We start from the raw sequence: 22,226 nt of genomic DNA, 5'->3' as shown, positions 1-22,226 counted from the left end.
CGTCTCCTCCCCCCCCCGGCTCTGGCAGCAAGGCTTAAGTAGCTTGCAGCCGCCAGGCCTCGCTGATCTCCCCCGTTTCCTCCTCCACCTCCGTCTCCGGCAGCGAGGCCCGAGCAGCTTGCAGCCACCCGCCGCTGCTACTGATCTCCTCCTCCCTCCTCCTGCAGCGAGGTCTGAGCGGCTTCCAACCGCCAGCCCGCCAGTTTCCAGAGCGTTCCCTGTGCATGCGCAGGGAAGGCTCTTTTACTTTTGGGGGGATTTAAATATCGCCCCCCCCAACTTTTTAGATTTTTGTGCACACCTGGGGATCACCCCAAGTGTGCAGGAAAATCTCCCTGCCCCCCAGGTGCCCCCGATGTGCGGATTTAGATATCCGCACACAGGGGGCGCCTTTGCTATTAGTATATAGATATATGCTATATAATATAAACAATAAATTATACAATAGCAAAACTCATATCTGTTGTGTCAATATACCATTTCACAAAAATGACAGTTTCACATAATATCATGGACCTAATAACAATAAAAACATCATGTAATCACCCATAGTAAAACAATTTATAAATAATACACTAGTGCAAATCACTCACCCCTCAAGGGTTCACAGGCTGGTGTATGACAATCCACGTAAAAGGGCTCCTAACTACATAATATTAACAAAGGTAATAACTCAAATGTAACTGCTATAGTTGGGAAATGCCTCAGCAACACCCACCTGCATTTTGTTCTTCTAACGAACGCTCACAAACCATCCCCACTCATGCCAGGAGAATGAACCAATCCTGAAGGAATGCACATCACAGAAAACAACTGAAATCAATGTTACTACTCAAACCCTCCGGGGCCAGTGTTCTCACTCTATGAATCCAATATGATTCTTTCTGCAATAATCTCTTACACAGATCCTCTCTGCACCCGGGGTCTAGGAATGATTCTAAGCACCTCTTAGTTTGCATTTTTAAGAAGCAAAACAAGCATATGATGATTTTAAATATGTTGTTCTGGATAGAATTATCCCGTAACATAACATTCCATAACATAACATAGTCAGAGCCTGATCAAATCATAAAGGTGGCATGGTTTCACTCTTACCTATGGTTTAATTATATTCTTTTGCCATCTGGCACCAGGTGATCTCCCAAACCCAATCAGAGAGCTCGCTTGATCGAACCCTCCAGAAGATGATGACATCCACTCCTGCCTCCTGTATGAGTCTGGGGTCAGCCTCCCCTGTCGTTTCATCTTGAGGGTGAGCTAATTCAGACCTCCAGACAAGTAGCGAGATCCTCTCCTCTCGAGTAGGTCTCCTGTCCCTGGGTTCTCCTCCCGGGATGAAAGGAAGCTCTCACTGATTGCACCGTCCCACACACTTGCTTTCTCCAAAAATCAACATATCTTTATTTAAGAGGAGCAAAGATAAAAAACACACAGCTCCAGAGATAAAAACACCAGGATAAATAATAATATTCACAAAGACTTAAAACACTGAGGCAATGTGCTGAGTGGCTGAAGGAGTAGTTCTCAAGCCGCTAGAACGGAGACGGCCCTGAGCAGAGCGCTGTGAAGTTAGTTATTCTCAACAGAAGGCTGGCAAGGCTACAAGCAGGAGAAAGGAGAATGAAAAGTCTTTTATCAAAGAGCCACCTTGGTGGAAGCAAAATTGCTTTTCTCTCCGGAACTGTTGTCTCTGTTCCACTGCCGGCTTGGTCAGTAACAGTGCCTCAATTAGCTACAGCTGCCGCTTGAACAATTGCCAAGTTTTCTTATATCCTCCCTACAAGGCCCGGATGGTATTTCGCTTCAGAGCCTTAAGGGGGACACACCACAATGCCAAATAATACTTCCATACACCTCCCCCCTCCCATCCAGTTCCACAACTGAACAAAGGTTCACATGATTAGACAACTACCACATTCTTGAGTCTGGCCTTGAAGAAGGATAGTGTCTGCAGGAAGGTCGTTACGGACACTTGCAAGCCGGAACAATCCTGCTAATATTCACCTTAACCATTGAGAGGAATTGGGGTGCTTTGCCTCACAGAAGTAATACATGTTGATCCTCATCCACATTCTCAAGTAAACATAACTGGATCATAAATGAATCACAGAGGGAGTATCCATTCAGTTGCCTGGGCAACAGGGGTGCATTTCTTCCCTTACCCAAAATGTTTCCGTGAAGTTTTGCACCCTTTCATTAAGAGGCACAAAAATTATTAAAATGCTGCATGTACATTTTTTAAAATGAAGGTTCACGAAAGGCACCCGTTTTTTCCTCAGCCCTTGGTATCATTTCCTGTACTCCTATCTCGGTCTATTCAGAACTTACTGCTTCTTGCCTTCCAGAAGCCAGATGTGGCTGACATATGTCACATCAGTTCAGATATAAGAGATAAAGATTTACCTTTCCTTATGTGGAAACCCGATAGAGCTGGATACAAAGTAATTGGATTATTGTTCACAAGGCCTGTAACAGGCAACAGAGGCAAAAGTAAAACATTTGTAGAGCAATACCCCCTTCCGAACCCCAATCACCAAATAGAAAGCAGAAAATGCTGATGTTTTGGGAAATCTCATCCCAATATGTCTTGCAACAAAGAAGGGCCGAGAACTGTAACTCCAAAAGAATGACTCCAGGCCACAGCCCGCACTGGTCTCTCCCTTATGCAAACACTCATTGCCCTGCCTTTTAATTGGCAAACTATTTGGATGTTTCAATATTTAATAAACATGAGGCTTATTTCCATCTCAGCACTGTGTATTGGCTCTTTATCCTTCCTGGTGTGGGCATAACTTGGTGTACCTATGAAGCTAAAGAACATGCTCAGTAGATATTACTGATTACGATAGGAACTCAAGAATGAAATACACAGGGGCCAAAGCTGAAGTTAAAATGCTCACCTCAATGGCAGCATTCCTTTGAAGGCAATGCAATAGGGACCAGGATTGCAGAACTAGTTAACCATGTAAAAGCAAGTGAGATCCATGTTTTAAAGAAATTAATGGCTTAGCAGCAAACACACATACACCACTGATGTATCGAGACTGGATTTACTGTCAGGAGTTGTACACAGGATAGGACAGAACTGGCAACTGAATAGTTAGTAGAATTTGGATTGTGCTCAGTGCTGACATTCTTGTTCTTATGCTCAACTGGACAGTATGTAATGTGATGATGTACTCAAGTTACATGGTATGTTTTTTGTTTCTTTTGTATGCAGGTGTTGTAGTTTAATTAATCTTAATGTATTAAAATAATGTAAAGAAAATGCTTGTAGCAGACCATCTTTTTGAGCATAATACAGCTCTCTCCAAAAAGGTATAGATTACAGATCGTAGAAAGAAGTTGTGTACAGTAACAGCAGCTAAAACAGATGAGTAGAAAATCCCATATATACTTGTACCTGGGAGATCAAATGTTCCAATACATCATAATGTAAAAACCACCCCCACAAATCTCCCTGCTAAACAGCACATTAGAGGCTAACCGAGACCCTCCTTCCTGACATTTGGGAGAAACATTAATGCTCTCTGCTGCAGCTTATACAGCCCAGGAGCAGATGCATCACCTTGAGGCTTCTGCTTGTCTAGTTTACAATGCCCTTCTAAGCCCATCAACTTCAACTGCTCTTCAGGGAGAGTGCAACCCCATCCAGAGCAGATACCTCAATCCCCAGGTCTTTTCACTCACCAGGAGCACTTCTGTCAAGATTCAACTTCAGTCTGAGCCCACATCAACCCCCCCAAAACTGCCTCTAAGCACTACTTTAGAGTTTCTACAAGCTCCCTTGGATGTTGGAAGTGTGAGATTAAGAGCTGAATGTCATCAGTTTAACAGTGAAAGCCCAGTTCAAATCTTTGGATGACCTCACCCAGCTGACCCACATACCTATTAAAGAGCACGAGGGACAAGATGGAACCTTTTGTGACAAAAAAGCCCAAGGAGCCCAGCAGCATTCCCCCAGCACCATCTTCTCAAACCTACCTTTCAGATAAGGCTGAAATCACCACAAAATGGTGTCTCCCAGTCCCAACTCCAAAACATGATCAAGGAAGATATCATGACCAATGGTACTAAAAGCTGCTAAGAGGTCTAAAAGAATTGGTAGGGTTGCACCCCCCCCCTCCATATCCTGGTTCAAGTCATGTACCAGGGCAACCAAGACTATTTCAGTCCCATATCTGGCCTGAAGTTCGACTGGAAAGGATCCAAGTGATTCACTTCATCCAAAAATTAACGGGGTTATCCAGAAATCACCAGCTCAATCATGGCTCATTTACACCTTACTGATAATTTCTGCACAAAATACCTTAAGTGTTAATTGGAATTGCAACAGTATTAGGGATTGTAAATAATTGCCTTTAATTACTACCATAACAATTGTTCCCCCTCCCCTATTTAACAATAGGGTACATTAGAGTTCCAATATGTAGTACAGTGCAATGAATTTATGTCGGAAAGCATGGTACTGGTTAGTTTGGGCTTGGATTCTAAGCAGTGTTGAGGGGGTTCATGCTTGAGGAGGGCAACTTTTCTATCTTTTCCCTTCCAATGCAGCTTTCTGTAACCTTGGACATTGTGTTGCTCCAGGTCAGTGACACCCCTCCACCCCAGAACAGCACAGCGAACCAAAGCGGAAATCTACAGCAGAAGGGATCAGCAAAAATCAGTTGCCCCTCTTCCACAGATGAAAATGTTGTTCTGCCAACAGAACACACTATAGGATGGACACCTTTGTTTTTAAATGCTTTACTGGTATGGCTTTTTGCCCCTAATAACTGAGGTGGCAGTGCTGAAGGGGTTGCAGGTGTACAATTTTTCCTTAAAGTGCCCATGGAACTGCCAAACTACAAGGAGGGGGGAATGCAAGGAAAAAGCAACTAAAGCATACATGTTCGTTTAGACCATAGTCTCCATTATCTGCCTTTCTATGAAAATACCCAACTCCTAAGCATCATTGGAGAACGAATCACCTTTCAGTTCTTTTTCAATGCCCATATTTTTAACCTCTCCCTCACACACAGGGTACGGTACAAGCACTCATGCCAATACACATCCCAAAAGAAACCAAGTGATACAGCTCTTTTTGTGGTAATATTTTTTTTGGAATGGTTATTAAATTTTCCAAATTTGAATTTAAATTGTTTATGCTTTTTTTTTTTAAATATTGAACCATTCCATATTCTCTCTTTATTGCAAAAAGACAACATGCATCTTAGAAATTCAGATTGTAATCAATAAAACAAACATTACATGTATGAATTTAAATGTATAAACAGTTAGAAATTCAACAATATCTTCTAATATACTATTACACGTTCACAATTCTGTAAAAACTATAATACAAGTTTACTGTACATTGAGAGGAATTTAATATTCCTTTTCACATGATTTTGTTAAAAACCATTGAAGCATCTCTATTGTATGTGGCCATATATTTTCAAATCAGTTTTCAGATGCTGTTTTTTTATGTTTCAGGATTCATAAAACAAAACAAAAAACCAACACAAAAGATTTCACACCAGACAGCTTATATAGCAGTTAACACATGTACGTTTTAGGGGGTGATTCACTGACCAATTGACTGTCACATTGTTTTCAGTTTTACACACTCCTAAGTGGTCAGGAAGGCATAATTCTAGAATGTTAACATTTTATCTTAGATTGACTTATTAGTTCTGAAGTTACTTGGAAGATATATTTGACATTAATTATGCTAAGTCCATTATAGCTTGGGAAGGTGGAAATTATATTTTCATAGCAACTAAAAATAAAGTGTTATCTGAAGTTACCTACCTAAAACATACAAATGGTGTCCGACTAAGTTCTAATACAGGGAGATCCATAGCAATGTCAAAATGAAGGTCACTTTGGACTAGTTTTTACCTTCTCTTCTGTGTTAACTGAATTACCACTCTGCTGCCCATCACTTACATTCCCAGTAACACAATAGTGTGCTTTCAATACATGAGCTCAGGGGCACAACTCATTTTTGTGCTTCTGGGTAAAGAAATCACATTTAAGATGTCACTAGAGGATTTATGTAAGCCAACATATCCTTTAACCCCCCCCCCTCATTAAACACCTTTCCCCTCAACCCCTGTATTTCACACACAACTAAAAAAGCCAACACTTATGAGCAAGGACATTTGTCCTTTTTTGAACAGTGTGCTAACAAAATTTTAAAAACCATATGAAAAGGAATCCCATCCAGTCTGTGTCAAAGCCTACCAAAATTTCTCTTATAGCTTCACTTACTCCTTGTAGTCTTCCGGATACAAAAATACAAGAATTCTTATGGAAATCTAGATGCTGGTAGTTTTAGTACACAAAAAAGCAAAATATTTACAAAATTATACAGCTTTAAGAAAAACCCTGTACAATATATATATATATATAGAAATCCTTTGTTCCCTCTATCATTTGCTTAAACTGTTCAGATTCAAGCATTTTGCTGTGATGGGTCATTCAAACCATAAGCTGAACCACAGACATTCCAAAGATATTACAGGTCACAGAAGAGCAAGGCTTTGTATATTAGATGTGCAAGAATCGTGCTTTTTTAAAAAACTTCATTCACTGAGATTCAACAATAGTAGGAATGTAGCAATCTAGGAAGCAAAGGCCTTCATGTGAAGGGGAAAGAATCTCTTTAAAATTAAGCTCCTCTTCAAATGTCACTAGAACCTAAACTGATACTGGTTTGGCTGTTTACAGGCTACCACAACAACAAATATATATATATTTTTTAAAAAAACCCAAACTGAGAGGAAGAACAGAAAAAAATATATGCCTGACTTTATGTGACATCATTTCCAGACTTAGTTAATTTACTACTTCTGGTATTTAAGAGTTAATCAAGTACCACTTGTGTTATTACATTTGAACATAAAGACTTTTGAAGGATGAAATTAATATATTTTTTCTGATTTGCTTGCACCTATGTTTTAGTATCAGGACAGTTCATAGAATAATGTTTGCTCTGCTTTTTCCAATTTTAACATTCAGAATGCAAGTGGCATTACATGCCTTACATAACATAGTGCTATTGTGTATAGAGTACAGTACAGAGGCACTAAGAATGAAGGGGAAAGACCCACGGGGTAAAACATTTAGGTTTCAGAGCAGCATAATAGGTATGAATATCTAGTGTTCTGATTAGTCAAAACATATTAACCAAGTCTCGATCAGAACCAGCACTATTTACTATTTGGTGCTTTGAAAAGAAGATAAAATCAAAGCACACAAAAGGCATCTAAGTTAAAAAATCATTACATTTATCTTTCTTTAACAACAGTTTTAACATCCAGTTTAGGAAATTGCTCTGTAGAGCAATTATATCACTCCAAGTGCTTTCTTAGAGCAAGACTTGGTCTTTGTGGGCTACAGACAGTAACTTTCTTGGAATACTGCATAGACTAGGACTTAAAAAAATAAAAATAGCTAATTCAGTCATGGAGTTAGGAGAATGACTTCTAATTGCTGGGGAGCATTTAAAAATTCTAAACACATTTTCCAATACTGGTAGAGGCTGTTCTTCACCAAAAACTCTTAACTCTGTTTACTTCAATGCAATTTGTGCAGGATGCCTACTCTTGTTCCACCAAAGTGAATGTGGCTACTCAACTGAACCCAAAATGAATCAAACAGATTGAGTTAATTCTGAGGATTAAATTGAGAATTAACTAAAATATTATGATAGGACTTCAACAGTGCTCACAATGACTAAACAGAATACAACGCAGTAGACTTGGGCTGGGCAGCCTGACACTATAATCTCTTCCACAATCACATTATGTGCAATTCTTGATGGCTTACAAACACAGAAGTGAAATGGATTTAAAGCTAAATAGCACATCATCAAATGAATGAACTTTGTTGAATTCTCAAATTCAAGGCAATGCTTATATATAAATGAATTTTACCTACATCTCTCATCTGAGACTGTATTATTATTAAATCCTGTAAAGAGAACTGCTAATAATATAACCCATATTTAAAAAACAAAATGGATGCAAGTTGGGCTTGAAGAATTCAAGATGAAATGTTATCAGAGGATCACAACCATCTTTATAGCTCTGCATGAGCAATGGGCCTTTGGCTGATCTAATGTCATGGCTACTTCTTTGCCAAGTTCATATATGAAACTCACACTTGCTCTATTGTATATAAGAAAAACAAAACAAAACAGATTTTTGGCTCATTCACTTCCTTTAAATAATTTTTAAAAGTTTTACTTTGAACAGTTCTAAAACTATATGATTCAATTTCAAGTTTCATCTTCTCCAAGAACGAGATTCATCTTCATCTTCATCATCATCGTCATCATCTTCAGGCAAAAATAAATCTGAAGTTTCTGTCTCCTGGGTAAAGACAAAAGATAATGTGGTTTGACAGAAAATTAATCTATCATGAGATACAACAGGCAAGTAGCAAAATTTTGGTCTAAATTAATGTTCCCAGTATATTTTAACATGGTTAAAGCTGTTTTAAATAGGTCTCTCAAGGGCAAATCACACACATAAAATATGATGAGCAGGTGGTAATCAGACATGGACAATTGATTCTAAATGCTGTGATCACACTTGTCCATCAATTCACCAGTGCTGTGAAATTATTTAATACAAGCAGTGCAGATTGGTTCTAGAGTAAATAAGAGCCCTGACAGATCAGACCAATGACTCATCTAGTCCAGTACTCTCTGTCACACATTGGCCACCTAGTTGCCCTGGAGGTCCAACAAATAGAAGACAGAGGCCAAGACACTCTTACTGATATTTTCTCCTAGCAAACCTAGAGATTCACTGCTTCCAACTATGGTGGTTCCCTTTACTCCCCCTACATAGTTAGTAGCTGTTCACAGACCTATCCTCCATGAAACTGTCCCATCCTTTTTTAAAGTCATCTATGCTCATGGCTATTACTATGGCCACTGGCAGTGAATTCCACAATTTAATTACTCATTGAATAAAGAAGTATTTCTTTGTGTTGGTTCTGAACCTATCAACTTCATTAGGTGTCCCTGAGTTCTAGTATTATGGGAGAAGGAGAAAAATAGAAGAGGAGGAGATTGGATTTATATCCCACCCTTCAAGAACAGCTGTGCCAGAACTATGGCTTGCCCAAGGTCATCCAGCAGGTGCTTTGGACCAACACGGCTACCCCACCTGAATCTAGCTAGTAGCAAAAGCAACTTTTTTAAAATCGAAAACCTACAGTAAACACTCAAGAATTATTTCATTGTTCATGAACTGTGGTTGTTATTCTGTACCAAGTTATGCTTAATTATACCTGTATAATGGCATGGGACTACACATTCAAGTTTGAAGCATGGGGATTTAGTTAACTTTGTATGCAATTTTGGTTCATATGATGTGCTATACTTTTTGCATCCCACTGCTAGGAATTTCTGAACATATAAAATGATCTGGGATGCACGTTGAACAAATACACCTGTGCTTTGATTGAATGTATGGCAGTAGGTGACTTCATCCAGGCGACTTCAAAGCAAGAGACTCATATTTGTTTTTAGAGCTTCAGAAATAAGAATTTTGTAAATCTGGCCAGAAAAAATAGCTAGCACTATTCAACTATTTTAACAAATAATTAATCTAGAGCTACGTTTTCTAGAAATCCTACCAAATTTATATTTAGAAGTATTTAGTGCCACAACATAACCGAATCGTTGACAAGCTTTCTAAAATGTGTACAGTCCAGAAGTAATGATTCACTACTCCAGTAATTTATTCCAATACCTCTTCCTTAGGTTCCTCCTCCTCAGTTTCAGCAGACACAGAGGGTACCTTGGGTTTGTGCCATGATATCTGAAGTTGTCTGTCTTTGAACTTTAATCCTTGGTTGGCAGCCTAAAGTAGGATATTTCAGAAAATGACAGCAATGCATGTAATATGGTAAGAAAATCAGTGACAACATGCCATTTGTTTTTAGCACCAAAAGAAGCTCCAAATGCTATTCTTCACCAGCAGTCTTTATAATAATTGTTACCTGCACACTCTTTTTTTCTGAATTACAAAGTGCTTAACTATTCATTGGATGAAGTACATACTTGAATGTATTGAAGCCAAAAAGGAAAACTGTTTATGTCAGGGGTGGCCAAACTGTGGATCGGGAGCCACACACGGCTCTTTCACAGATATTGTGTGGCTCCCGGCAGGGTGGCTGGGGAAGAGAAGGGGAGGCATGCCTCCCCACCGGTCTTCCCTTTCCCAGCCAGTGCTCCCCTCTTTGGGTAGGCTTGTGGTGGCGGGGGGAGAGGGAGCAGAGAAAGAAAGCAACTTTAACTGCATTCTCAAAGCGCCGCCCCCCCAGCTTGGAGAAAGCATTCGTTTCTTTAAATATCGGTTTTAACCCCTTTTATTTTTATTTCTGGCAGTCTTATTTAATGTTAATAAAAAGCAAATTTGCATATTTTCCAATAAAAACATGTGTATATATAATATTTGTTCATGTCTTGCTGCTCTCAGACATCTGATGTTTCTTCTATGTGGCTCTTATGTTAAGCAAGTTTGGCCACCCCTGGTTTATGTTAACCAAGCAGCATCCAATAAGATCTAGTAACTGACAATAACTTAATCACTTTTAAGTATGATAAACGTTTCGCTTAAATATTAAGTAAGCACCATCTCTTCAGAATTACAGCAATATTAACTGACTAGTCCTGCCTGCTCAGAGAAAGTGAGAAGATTAACTCATGCTGTAGGACATCTTCCACCAGTGGAAAATGCAGGCTATTTATATCATGTTACTTACAATTTCAGCTTCAGAGCGGGATTTGAATGTCAGAATAATACTTAAAGGAGAGTCCTCCTCGTGAAGGCCTTCAATATCTCCAAATTTCTGTAAAACACATCATATGAATAAGGATCATGCATATTTTACAGTGCAGCATGCTAATATACCATAATAAAAGGTTATATGCTTCACGGAAGACTGTTTTGATGGGAAAGAATGTGCAGAAGGAAAAGACTTGATGAAAGAGAAAAATGTTACAGGCAGTACTGTACTAGTGAAGGCTAAAGTTTGGAGATTGGAATTTTCACCTGAAAATTGATTGGTATATTAATAAGCATACCATCACAATGTTAATTCCAGAAGCTACTCAGTGGCTTCCTAATTACTTGTCCATTAAGAAGATATTCTTATTTTAAAACAAAGGCCAATTTGATCAGTGAGCCAAAATGGTAATTACCTATAAAGCTCATCATTCAAATTTAGGACATGGTTGTGAGCTGAACACTGCTGCTATTTGACTGGAACACAAAGCATCTAAGACTACATTATCTCGGCTTCACAGGATTGTGTGGAATGTATTCTTCTCAGCTCTCACTGAACTCCCAAATTGCTTTTTAGGTTTCCATGTTGAAACAGTAGTTTGCAAGACTAGTGTGAGAGCTGTTTAAAGGGAAATTGCTTCCAGCGCTCATGTGCTATGCTGACTATTCCACATATTGAAAAACCAAGTTAGAGTTCAGCACAGGCAGGTGCTGCAGGGGAAGATAAGGATCTGGCATCCCTATTCAGAACCCTTCCCTTAACACATGGCATCTGTTGGTAAGTACTTGTGCACATGTTACACAGGTATTGCTGCCAAAGATGAATGCAGGAAGAAGGGTTTAAAAACTACACTTTCTCATGGACCAAGTGAGAGTGGCAGAAACTCCATGATCAGCACAACAGAAAATATTCCGTTATAGAAGTAAGCTTCCATAATGTCTGGAAAGGTATCTGAAGACCAGAAACAAGACAAGACAAGGTTTCTACACTAGAACTAATTTGATAGTCTCAACTGGGAAGCAGTATTCCCTCTAAGCTGAGTTAGTGTGAGCTATCTCACAGTTTTTTAGCCTCTGGCTCAAACATTTTTGTCTTAGCTCAGGAAGGATCCCCTCCAGAGTAAACTAATTTATGCAGCAGCCAAATCACTCACTCACAACTTTAATGCCAGTAGCTCACAAAGTGGAGTATTTGCTCACAAGACTCCACAGCTTAGAGGGAGCATTGCTGGGAAAATCCTGCTATAAACTGTATATTGAGACCAGTTAGTGCAGGAGAGATAAGAATGCCTTTGGAATAATTTGGATCCTGTCCTCAGGCCTCCTCATTTAGTAACACATTTACTGGATCCATAAAACAAGTTAACTGACTATAAAGAGCAAAGCTAAAACATGAGCATGAAAACCATTACTTTATTATATAATGGTAACTTACTAAAATAATATCTACAATATACAGATGCTACATTAAGAATACTTCACAAGATGTTAGTTGCATAAACTGTAATCCACTTTCAAAGGCCAACTTTTTATGATTACTGTTGCTCCATTTTGGCTTGTCTTCTCTCATCCCACATCGATAAAGAATCAGATGTTTTCTGTGGGTCACATGCAGGGCTGGTCCGTCATAGACAATTTTTAGGCAGTGGCCTAGAGCGGCTCCTTAAGAGGCAGCGCCCCCTGGCCTGCCGCCCCTCCTTTGCCTAAACAGGGTTGTAAATCCCAGGCCACCACCCATCTTTCTGGGAGGGCGACCCGCTTGCTGAAAGGGAGCCAAAGGTGCCGTGGGGAGCAGCCTGGAGCCGGCCCTGCCTGTGGCCACCAGCGGGGGAGCTTCACTTCACAGTCGCAGACCGACCTCTCGCCCCTGTGCCTCTGGCCAGCCGGCAGGAGAGGACTCCTGGCATGCCTGCCTTCGCCACCCTGCCGCCTTCTTCCGCTGGCTGGTGGGAGCCAGGGCGCCTGCGCTCTGCCTGCCACCACCCCGGGCTCTACCTGCGCCGCCTCCCTCAACCTGCCTGAGCTGGCCCTACCTGGTGGCTGCCCCACCCCTCCAGGGCCCCGCCAGAGCCAGTCCCGCTGGCCGGCCTCCAAGCAGTGCCCCAAGCCAGGCCAGGCAGGATTGCCGGACTGACCCCCGGCCTTAAAGCAGGAACTGGGACAGAGGTGGCGAAGGCCGGGTCGGGCATATGCAACAGGCGCTGGCGGCTCCCCATGGCCAAGGAGCAGCTTTCCAGAATGGAGGGCTTAGGGTTGCCAGCCTGCAGGTGGGACCTGGAGACCCCCCCCCCCCCCGGCATTACAGAGATCAGGTCCCCTTGAGGAAAGGCGTGCATTGGACTCAGCTGAGCTGCCTCCTCCCCAAACTCTGCCTTTGCCAGACTTCCCCCCCCCCAGGAATTTTCTAACTCAGAGTTGGCAATCCTGTTTAGACTGAAAACACTGGAGGAAGCCAGGAATTCCTGGCTTTGTTAATGGCCCTGTTATGGATTCATTGGTGTTTTTATGTTTATTGATTGTATTACTGTGCTAGTTGTTACTACAGAACCAGATCAGGAGCAAAGACACTGAGATTGTGGGCTTTCGAACCCCTTAAAGGTCAGAGCACAAAAACACATCTTAAAAGCCATTAAAACCAGAATGGGGGGGGAGGCACCAGAAGGTAGCAGTGCCTAGTGTGCAAAAAAACCTGGAGCCGGCCCTGGTCTCATGTGACCCAGTAACAGAGATTCTGGCCATTAGCTCTTTAAAAGGCAAACAAGCCAGCAGCAGGAGTAAAACTGCACTTCATCTGCTCAATTCTGAGGAACATAGCTCTTTATCTTGCTTGCTACTCTGTAATAAGACTAGGGTGCATTTGGTATAACCTGGATGGAATTCCTTAAACTGGATGGTATTCCTTAAGCTACCGATAAAGCTGAGCCTGAAAAAAGCCAGCTTTTATTCAGGTCAGCTATACCACAAAAAATGGAGAATGGGGGAAACTTCTTTTAGGGCCCACAGAATTGGACCCCCTGTCCAATCTTTTAAAAATGGTGGGGGGTGTTGAGGAGAGGTAACAGCAGCTATGCTGCGAATCTTGTGCCTCTACCTCAAAAAACAGCCCCCCCCGCCCCAGTTACCCCTGGATCAATTCTCCATTATAGCCTACGGTGACCATTGACTATAATGGTTCCCCTAGGGGTATTAAAGGAGCCAAAAAAAAATCAGCAATCCTGAATATTTCCTGAATCCCAATACCATACTGATATTGGGATTCCGGAATATTGGGAAATAGCAATATTTTTCGGGTTCAATATATCCAAATGCGAAAAATACCAATTTGCACAACCCTAAGTAAGACGATTAAACAAGGTCCCTCAGTGATCAACTGGAATGGTTTTATCCACAAAAAGATCCTGCCACATTAGAACTCTGTCAAAAAACAACTATATTCATATCTCCATTTCTCAAAAATAGGTTGGTCTGTCCTAAATAGTTTACCTGAATTGTCAGCAAAAAGATCAGATCAATGAGGTAACCGAGACCACATCCAGACACATCTTCTCAAAGCCCAGAGACCTCCTTTCTGTTTCTTATTTGGGTACATTCCAACAAACCAGAGATGCCTCTTAAAACCCTATTGGCCAATTAGATAACATACCTAAAAGCCCACCCTGCCCCCTCCCCACTTTCTGAAAAAGACAAGAGCATTTAACCCAAGACTCTGGTTCTATATCTGGGATAAGAATCTGTTCCCAATATGCACTCCTGACTAGCTCCAAAACATCTAAGTTCCTGTCCGCCACGACAGAACATTGATTCTGCCATTTGCCTCTCAAGTCCACTGCACGTGTGGATCCCTGCATTCAGAATCTGACCATTGCCACACCGGCACAAATACGTAGCTATAGCCAGTTCTGACTTCCTTCTTGCTTTCTCTTTTAGCTTCCCTCTGAGTAGAGTTATGCTGCACAGTATGTGTGGATTTTTAGAATACTTGGCTCATTTTAATGGGCTTTCTAGTACCACATATTATATGGAACGCTTAATATTATTGACTGCTTGAGTTTGTTAATTATCCAGTTCAGATATCTGTATTATTCCCTCAGTAACATTATTTCTGTTTTCACTCTTATCAGGACTCTCAGTATTCCTTCCAAATGTGTAGATCCGGTTCACCACTTTGCCAACAGATCCCTTACAGTCATTTGTGTGGGTCAGAGTAGGGACATTCCTTTTAGATGAGCGTACAACTTGAGCTGGCAACTCCTAGTATGGAAGTGAGAGGTGATGGAAGGAGTGTTTTCTTATGTCTGGGATATTTTTTTGTGTTGATTTCTGTTGAACTGTAGAGCAGGCTACATTCACACTGACCTGTGTTTATCATACGCTTGTCTCCTTGATCACAAATGATAACACTAAGTATTTGGCCATGGACTTTTACCTGGCATAGTGGTGGTTTCAGAACTGCAATAATACAATTGGAGACCTTTACAAATTTTCGTAGAACACTGTTACTTTCATGTACAAAAAAGGGGAATTATCCCCCACATACACAGCAATCATTTCTTATGCACAATCACGAGCTGAGCAAGGCAGTGCTTCTCAGCTGACCAGCCTACCACAAGAAGCCTCACGAGATTTTCTTATGAACATATCCATTTGTGATTTACCATGCAGAACCATCCTGAAAAGTGGCTCTGCATCCTCCTTGTTGATGACCACATAATTAGGTGGCAATTGTGACTGTGACAACATCTGCCTCCTGAATGCTCAGCTTGTTTTAGAAGGAGAGTTCCTACATGCTTGTATGTAAAGAAAGAAAGAAGCTCTCTCTACTGAAGTGATGCTCAGACTGTGGGTGGGGACCCAAAAGTGGGCCACAACTTTTCACAAGTAAGCTGCAAGGCCCCCTGGAAGGAAGAGGAGGAGGGGTGAGAAAGAAGAGGAAGGTCTAGGAGGCCAAATAGCAAATTTGGGACTGCCTTATGTGCAAAATGGCCACGAAACTTAGTTTATTGCTCAATAACGCTACAAAAATGGTAAACGTTTAAAAATAGCACTTTGTTAAGTGTTAACATATGTGAAGTATTCCTGCATTTTATGTTGAGATGGGGCTAAGTGTCATGTTTTACTTTGTGACCCACTGAAAACACGTTCTCTGGAGAGGCAGCAATCACATTTTCTAAGTAATTAAAGTAGTGTGGAGTTACTTTGCACAAAGGACCCCAAAAAGTACAGTGGCATGTATCTAACCATGCAGCTCCAAGGAAGAAGAGGTGGCAATTCTGCTGATTTTTTACCTTCCACTGAAGACTCCTGCTTTGATCCCTGGGGAACAACATTTGAGGACTCAAGTGGGCTACATCAGGAGGTAGTAGCAAGAAAGCCCCATGGATCTTTTGCATACACACCTGTACATTTAAAAGTGGGTCCAACTTCAGAAAGTTTGAGAACCACTGCTCAAGTGTAAAAGCTGCCTGGGCCAGTCTCAAGAGGTAAGAAGTCACTGCAGTGATTCCAAGCTTGAAAAGTACGCTTTGGATCAATGACAGCGCCAATCAACAATTTAAAAGAAATATAATCAACTGGAAGCTATGGATAGCCACTATTTAGAATGTCTCATTTGCCACTGAGTGCATGGAGACACAGGATGCAATCCTACCATTAATTCCTGTTAAAGGAGCAGACTAGATTCATACAGAACTGGTCAATCACCAACACAGTCAAAAGGGATGGTATTCATTTTCCTGGAAAATACGCCTTTGTATTATTCTAGAGTACAGGACAGAAACTAGAAAGGTTAGATTAAATCCTAGTCACAAATGGCTGACTTACTGAGAAGTGCTGCAACAATTCGTCTTTTTCCTCTTCCACAAAGCCCCCAATAGTTATTGCTTTGGGACGATGATCTACCACCATATGGTTCATTGTACCTCTCCCTCTTCCTCCACGACCTCGTCCTCGTCCTCTGCTTTGAGCAGACATTCCCTTTCCACGACCAATAGGCAAGATACCTAAACGGGCAGCCTATAGAAGAAAGGAACTGTTTTCAACTTTTGTGGACATAGTGCTTTATACTATTTGCTACAAATAATGGGCTTATACCTTTGAGATCCATGAGGGGAGCAGAGGTTGTGATGTGGGGCTTGTGGAATGGGACTTTTCTCTTCCCCCTTACGTACTGCACTGAGCCCCCAGAGGGTCAGGGGACCTTCATGAACAACTTAGAGGGTAAACTGGAATTTGCAATGTGTGCGTGAGCAAAAACTTGTGGAAATCTCTCCCCAATAGTAATGCTTGTCTGCCACTCAAAATAAGCTACAGGATGCATGCCAATGTTATTACAAATAGAGCAGATAACTTTGCAAATTCACCTCCACCTGTAACTGGTTGAGCTTTTTCCTTAACTCTGTTGTATCTTCTCCTGAAGACAGTCTCTTGTGATAGTCTAGTTCTGCATCCAAAAGTTCCTTTTGTGCCTTGAAATGGAAGAAAAGTTTAAAGAAAATAGATTTGCATTTTTGGGCTTTTCTTTCTTTGAGTAACAGTTTTGATACAGGTCCCTGTGGAATAATTTCTTACTACCAACCTATCTCAGTGCTGACAGCATGCATTATAAAGGGGACAGGCAAGAGAAGAAGAAAATGACACCACACTAATTTCATAACATTGATACTAAGTGTACACAATGCTGATTCAGACCACACATGACTCCTGGAGGTGCCTTGTGAAACCACAGGTTCTTGTTAGAAAGCCAAGGACCCCAAGTTTTCAATCTTTAAGGGCACTCATGTTTACAGGAACATGTTTGAGCAAAAATACAAAATATTCTAGGGGAATGAAGTAAGGTGGACAGTATTTTTTTTAAAAAAGGGTCAATTTCACTGTACTTAAAAATCCATTCATTTTAATGGATAACTATTTCAGAACAATCATCTTTAGTTAAGTGAAACAAGCTGATCAATATGAATTGCCACCTACTATGTTAAAGGAAATAAGATGCTAAAATTTAGCAGGTCTACTTTCTGGAGCATGACAGAATTCCAGCACTGGTCTTCATGCTGAATCCAGTGCTGTGATGTAGTGCAATGGGTTTTTTGAGGGACAGCAGAATAAAATTATAATTCCTAGTCTTATAAATTAACAATGCCCAAGAACTGTACAAGCCGGATTACTTAAAAACATAATTAAAGTAAACTGACACTCATACAGTCTATTATTTTTTATGGATAAATCTGTCCCACAGTTAATTACTATTAAACATTTCTTTCCTGCCTTTTCTTGCAAGTGGACTCGGGGTGGTTATACTGTATTCACTGTATTTTTCCAAGTGAAGAGTTCTGAATTAGCTCTACAGGCAAACAAGCTAAAAATAAATGGTACATTTATCTTTACTATCTATATCTTTACACTTAGAACCTAACACCTTGGTTTCAAACCAAGGAGATGCCTCGTACTCTGCAGTAACTGGGTGGTTCACCTAAGCAATCAGTAAAAGGAAACACCTATCTTCAGATGCAGAGTCAATTAAAAGAAAAATGTGGAGAATGATTTTGCTACTGATTTCACTTCACATACCCACTGGATGCATCACACTGCTGGGTAGCAATGCAAAAGGCACTGGCAGAATGCAGATGTTCACTGCATTCACCTCCCTGCCAGTACTCCCTTCCAATCTCAGAAAAGCTGATTTCCACGCAAGTCAGGGGACTGATGTGAAGAAGAAGGTGATGCAACTATCCCTCTTCCCTGAGAGCTGGACTTGCAAAAAAAGTGGGGAGGGTGCCCTTCACCCTCCTCAAAGCTCCACGCAGGGCCCATGACCATGAAAATGAGTAAACAGGTCTACTGTGGGGGAGGGGTAGATGTGATAAATAGCCATACTCCTTCCAGTGATGTCTTCACTAAATATAACCCAATATCTTCCTTAACTAAAGTTATTAGAGTTGCTGTGTGAAGAGGACTGACCTCGGTTTTAGATTTCAGTTTTGATGTTGTAGAAGTTGCAGATGAAGTTTTTAATTCATCTTTTAACTGAGAGATTTTTCCTGTTAGCTCTTTCAGCGTCTTCATGATCTCTGCTCTCTCCTCTGGTTTCATGGCTTTATTCTTTTCTAGCTTTGATATCAGCATCTATGTAAATAAAAACATGAAAACCATGACAGATTAAGTTAACTTCATCCAAGTCTCCCATGGAATGCTTTAAATGTTATGTACCTACTGAGAACAAACATGCTGTACATTAATGAGATAAAATCCAGGTCTACCTTTTGACATTCTATTTGCTTCTCTAGCATCTCTTGCTTTTTCTTCCTCATATCTTGTTGTAGCTTCATTGCCTCCTAACAAAGAAGAAAATGTTTCCCGTGATATAAATAAGCATGCCCTAATTAATACAACTAGAAAACTGACTTATCAGTTTGTTTCTCTTAGATGATATTGCAAACATTATCATTTTTTAAAAACAACATACCAAATGTAACATAACCGTTTAGAGGAGGACACAACTATAGCACTTTCAACTGAGTCAGGCACAATATATGTCATTAGCAGTGTAAGGCTCAGACCTCAGCTATGGCTCCTAAAATGCTGTTGCCTCCCTGTCCTGTGCATGCAGTCAAACAGATTTTTAAATAAACACCTTTTGAAACCCAGGCTCACAGCTAGCTCAACATTGCGTAAATCATATCTCACCCACTCCCAATCAGGGAAGCAACAAAATAGTTAAAAAACCTTGTTGGATCCTGGCTATATTCACAAAAAAAACACCCTCAATTCAGAAATGAACTCCTGAAGACCCCCTTATATGCAAAGTTCATCTAATTGCTGATGGGGGGGAAATCATCCAACTTGATGAAACTGATCTATATTCTAGAAGACCTGTCATAAGGCAGAAGACTCATATTTATGCGAAAACATTTTCAACTTCAATGTGAAGCCCGAAACAAACCTTTCTCATATGAAATCTTGGGAACTGCCCTTCTGATGAACATGGCTTTGATCATGATACAAAACAGACTTCAATAAAAGTTGCATTCCATTTCAAACTATGGGTAGCACCAATCAGAAAATGTGCAGCACTATGGGGTGGATTCCTAAAGCACCAGTGGGAGGTGCAGGCAGATTCCCTCCACCTCCACCTTCGCTCACCAGCCTCATGGGGTTGGACGACTTACATGGATAAAAAGCTATGCAGCACAAGATGCTTTTCTGAGGATGGAAAATGCTCCAAATCTCCCCTTTTCCTCCTCCATCAGCAGTCCTGAAGCACCATGGACAGAAGAGCAATTTTACTCACTTCCTGCTTCTAAGTGCAGCTGTCCATATTGCATGGCTTTTCATTCATGTGAATCTTTAAGACCTCTAGATCACCTTTTCAAAGCTCACAAATAGGCAGGCGAAGTGGGAACATCCACTTCAAATGGCAGCATTTGTTGCCACCACATAGAATCCAACCTGTATCAAATACAGCACAAATAGCAAACATGTAAACGGTTACCTGTTTCTTTTTCAGAACTTCTTGGACATCATGGGATTTATTTCCTATACTAGACTTTATGGATGTCTTTAAGTTGGAGGAACTGTACACCATCTTTGTGTGGGCAGTAGAAGTAGGAAACATCTGAAAATAGTAATTTAGGATAATACATATATTATGCCAGGATGAAGCTTTCACAAGTACCTAGCTATCTGTATAAAAACAATCTTTTAAAAGATGAAATCACACTGCAAAATTCTCCAGTATTTTGTAGGCTGTGTGGGGATGAGGTGTTTTTTATTAGAGTCCAGACTGTTTTTAGGGCATTAAGGGAAATATTGTCCATCCAGTACACAATACACAACAAAGAGGCAAACATCTAGCCCCAGTTTATCAAGCATTGCGGTAATGCTGCATGGGAAAAGGAGTAGACAAGAGGGAGAGTGGTCAAGAGCAGCTACTTGTTCTGCTGGATGCAAAACCAAGATTCACTTCAGTGCACTGTGAGCAATGCTCTGCAAGCTCTGACCAACTAGATTTTGTGACATCACAGCAATTCAGCTAGTGGCTGGGGAGAACTCAAATGGTACAACCTGTTTATAGCTCACATTTCCCCTTTTACCAAGGCTTTTGGCAATGGGCAAAATTACTAACGTTACTCCGCTGATCTACTTCATGTTTCAACACCTTATTCTGCAACCATAATCTTGACAAACGGGTTTCTTAAATGGCTAGTACAATGCACTCTCACTCTTGCATGTGCAGAAAAAAACTCACTTGACATAAACAGGTGACAATTTTTGAATACAGGAGAGTTTTCCTGGCCAATCTAAAAAGGCAATTTCTTGGCTTACTGGACATTTTATTCATCACCCCACAAATATTCTATTTGGTGAGGAGTACAGATCACGCCACAAGATCAGTGTTAGCCTCCTATAATAATCCGTACTCTGCAAAACACTTAAATCCGTCGTCATATGACAGGAACTTATGAAAAAACTGAGAAAGGATATACTGGACCTATAATCTAAGCAGTCAATTTCACAGAGGTTATGAATGCTCAAAATCACCTAGAATATTCTTGACAGAACCAAGCAACAAACTAACACACAATTCCTAACCACACACAAAATGCTCTAGCTGTTTAGATGCTAATGTACACATGTACTTACCTGAGCATCCTCTGCTGCAGCACTGGACTGACTAAGCAACAAATGTTGAGAATCCAGCTGATTTCCACCAGTTGCTCCAAGGCGATGTTTTACTGGAACCTTGTTAATGACATAGGAACCCGATGTCAGCGGTTTATTTGTTACCTGAATGAATAAGCATAAAACAGAACAATGTGATTGTGTGTACACTGAAGTAAAGAATTAGAAATCCAAAGTATTCTCTAGGGAGTCGAGGGAGAAAAGCACTCCAATTTGTATAGGGGCACTACACCTTTGGCACACTGCTATGCACTATTACAGCTGGAGTCTGTGTCAGCATTTGTTGCTGCAGGTGGAGTTGGTGATGAAGTGGTAGTGGGGTCTGCTGCTGCTGGGAGGGTTGCAATGGCTGCTGCTCACTGTTTTCTCGGTGCCACAAAACTCTTATAAACCGATTGTTTAACACTGCCTCTGTGCTGGAAATGGCTTTTCTGGCTTCATCATTTGTTAAGTACTGAATTAAAGCAGCTTCTGGATCACCTCTGAAGGCAACCTAAGGAATATACATTACAATTAGCAGTATTACCAGCAGTGGAAAATCAACATCAAAGTTCATAATCCTGTATTTTTTTAAAAAAAATTTCCTGTCCCCAGTCCAAATGCTACATGATGAATTCCACTTGTGTAATGTATTACACTGCCAACCTAGCAGTTCGAAAGCAAGAAATTGCAAGTAGATAAATAGGTACCACTTCAGTGGGAAGGTAACAGCGTTCCGTGTGCCTTGGTGTTTAGTCATGCCGGCCACATGACCACGGA

The 22,226-nt window shown here is 40.8% G+C and overlaps 1 protein-coding gene across 1 annotated transcript in view; it reads right to left on the bottom strand.

Annotated features, from left to right (window-relative positions):
• Positions 1–8,026: 8,026 nt before the first annotated feature.
• RBM27 (RNA binding motif protein 27) overlaps positions 8,027–22,226 on the bottom strand; it is a 63,643-nt gene continuing 49,443 nt past the window's right edge. Inside the window, exons 12-21 of the mRNA XM_015413612.1 lie at positions 21,700–21,960; positions 21,429–21,572; positions 20,278–20,400; positions 19,046–19,120; positions 18,747–18,911; positions 17,153–17,257; positions 16,614–16,805; positions 10,771–10,857; positions 9,756–9,866; positions 8,027–8,363 (exon numbers count right to left, since the gene is read on the bottom strand). Of these exons, the coding sequence (XP_015269098.1) occupies positions 8,277–8,363; positions 9,756–9,866; positions 10,771–10,857; positions 16,614–16,805; positions 17,153–17,257; positions 18,747–18,911; positions 19,046–19,120; positions 20,278–20,400; positions 21,429–21,572; positions 21,700–21,960 (1,350 nt within the window). The 3' untranslated portion in view covers positions 8,027–8,276. The remainder of the gene's footprint in view (positions 8,364–9,755; positions 9,867–10,770; positions 10,858–16,613; positions 16,806–17,152; positions 17,258–18,746; positions 18,912–19,045; positions 19,121–20,277; positions 20,401–21,428; positions 21,573–21,699; positions 21,961–22,226) is intronic.

This window comes from Gekko japonicus, unplaced genomic scaffold, assembly GCF_001447785.1.
Source record: "Gekko japonicus isolate JY-2015 unplaced genomic scaffold, Gekko_japonicus_V1.1 scaffold373, whole genome shotgun sequence".
Lineage (NCBI taxonomy): Eukaryota > Metazoa > Chordata > Lepidosauria > Squamata > Gekkonidae > Gekko > Gekko japonicus.
Note: the sequence above shows the minus strand (reverse complement) of the source record. Positions and strands in the feature narration are given on the sequence as shown.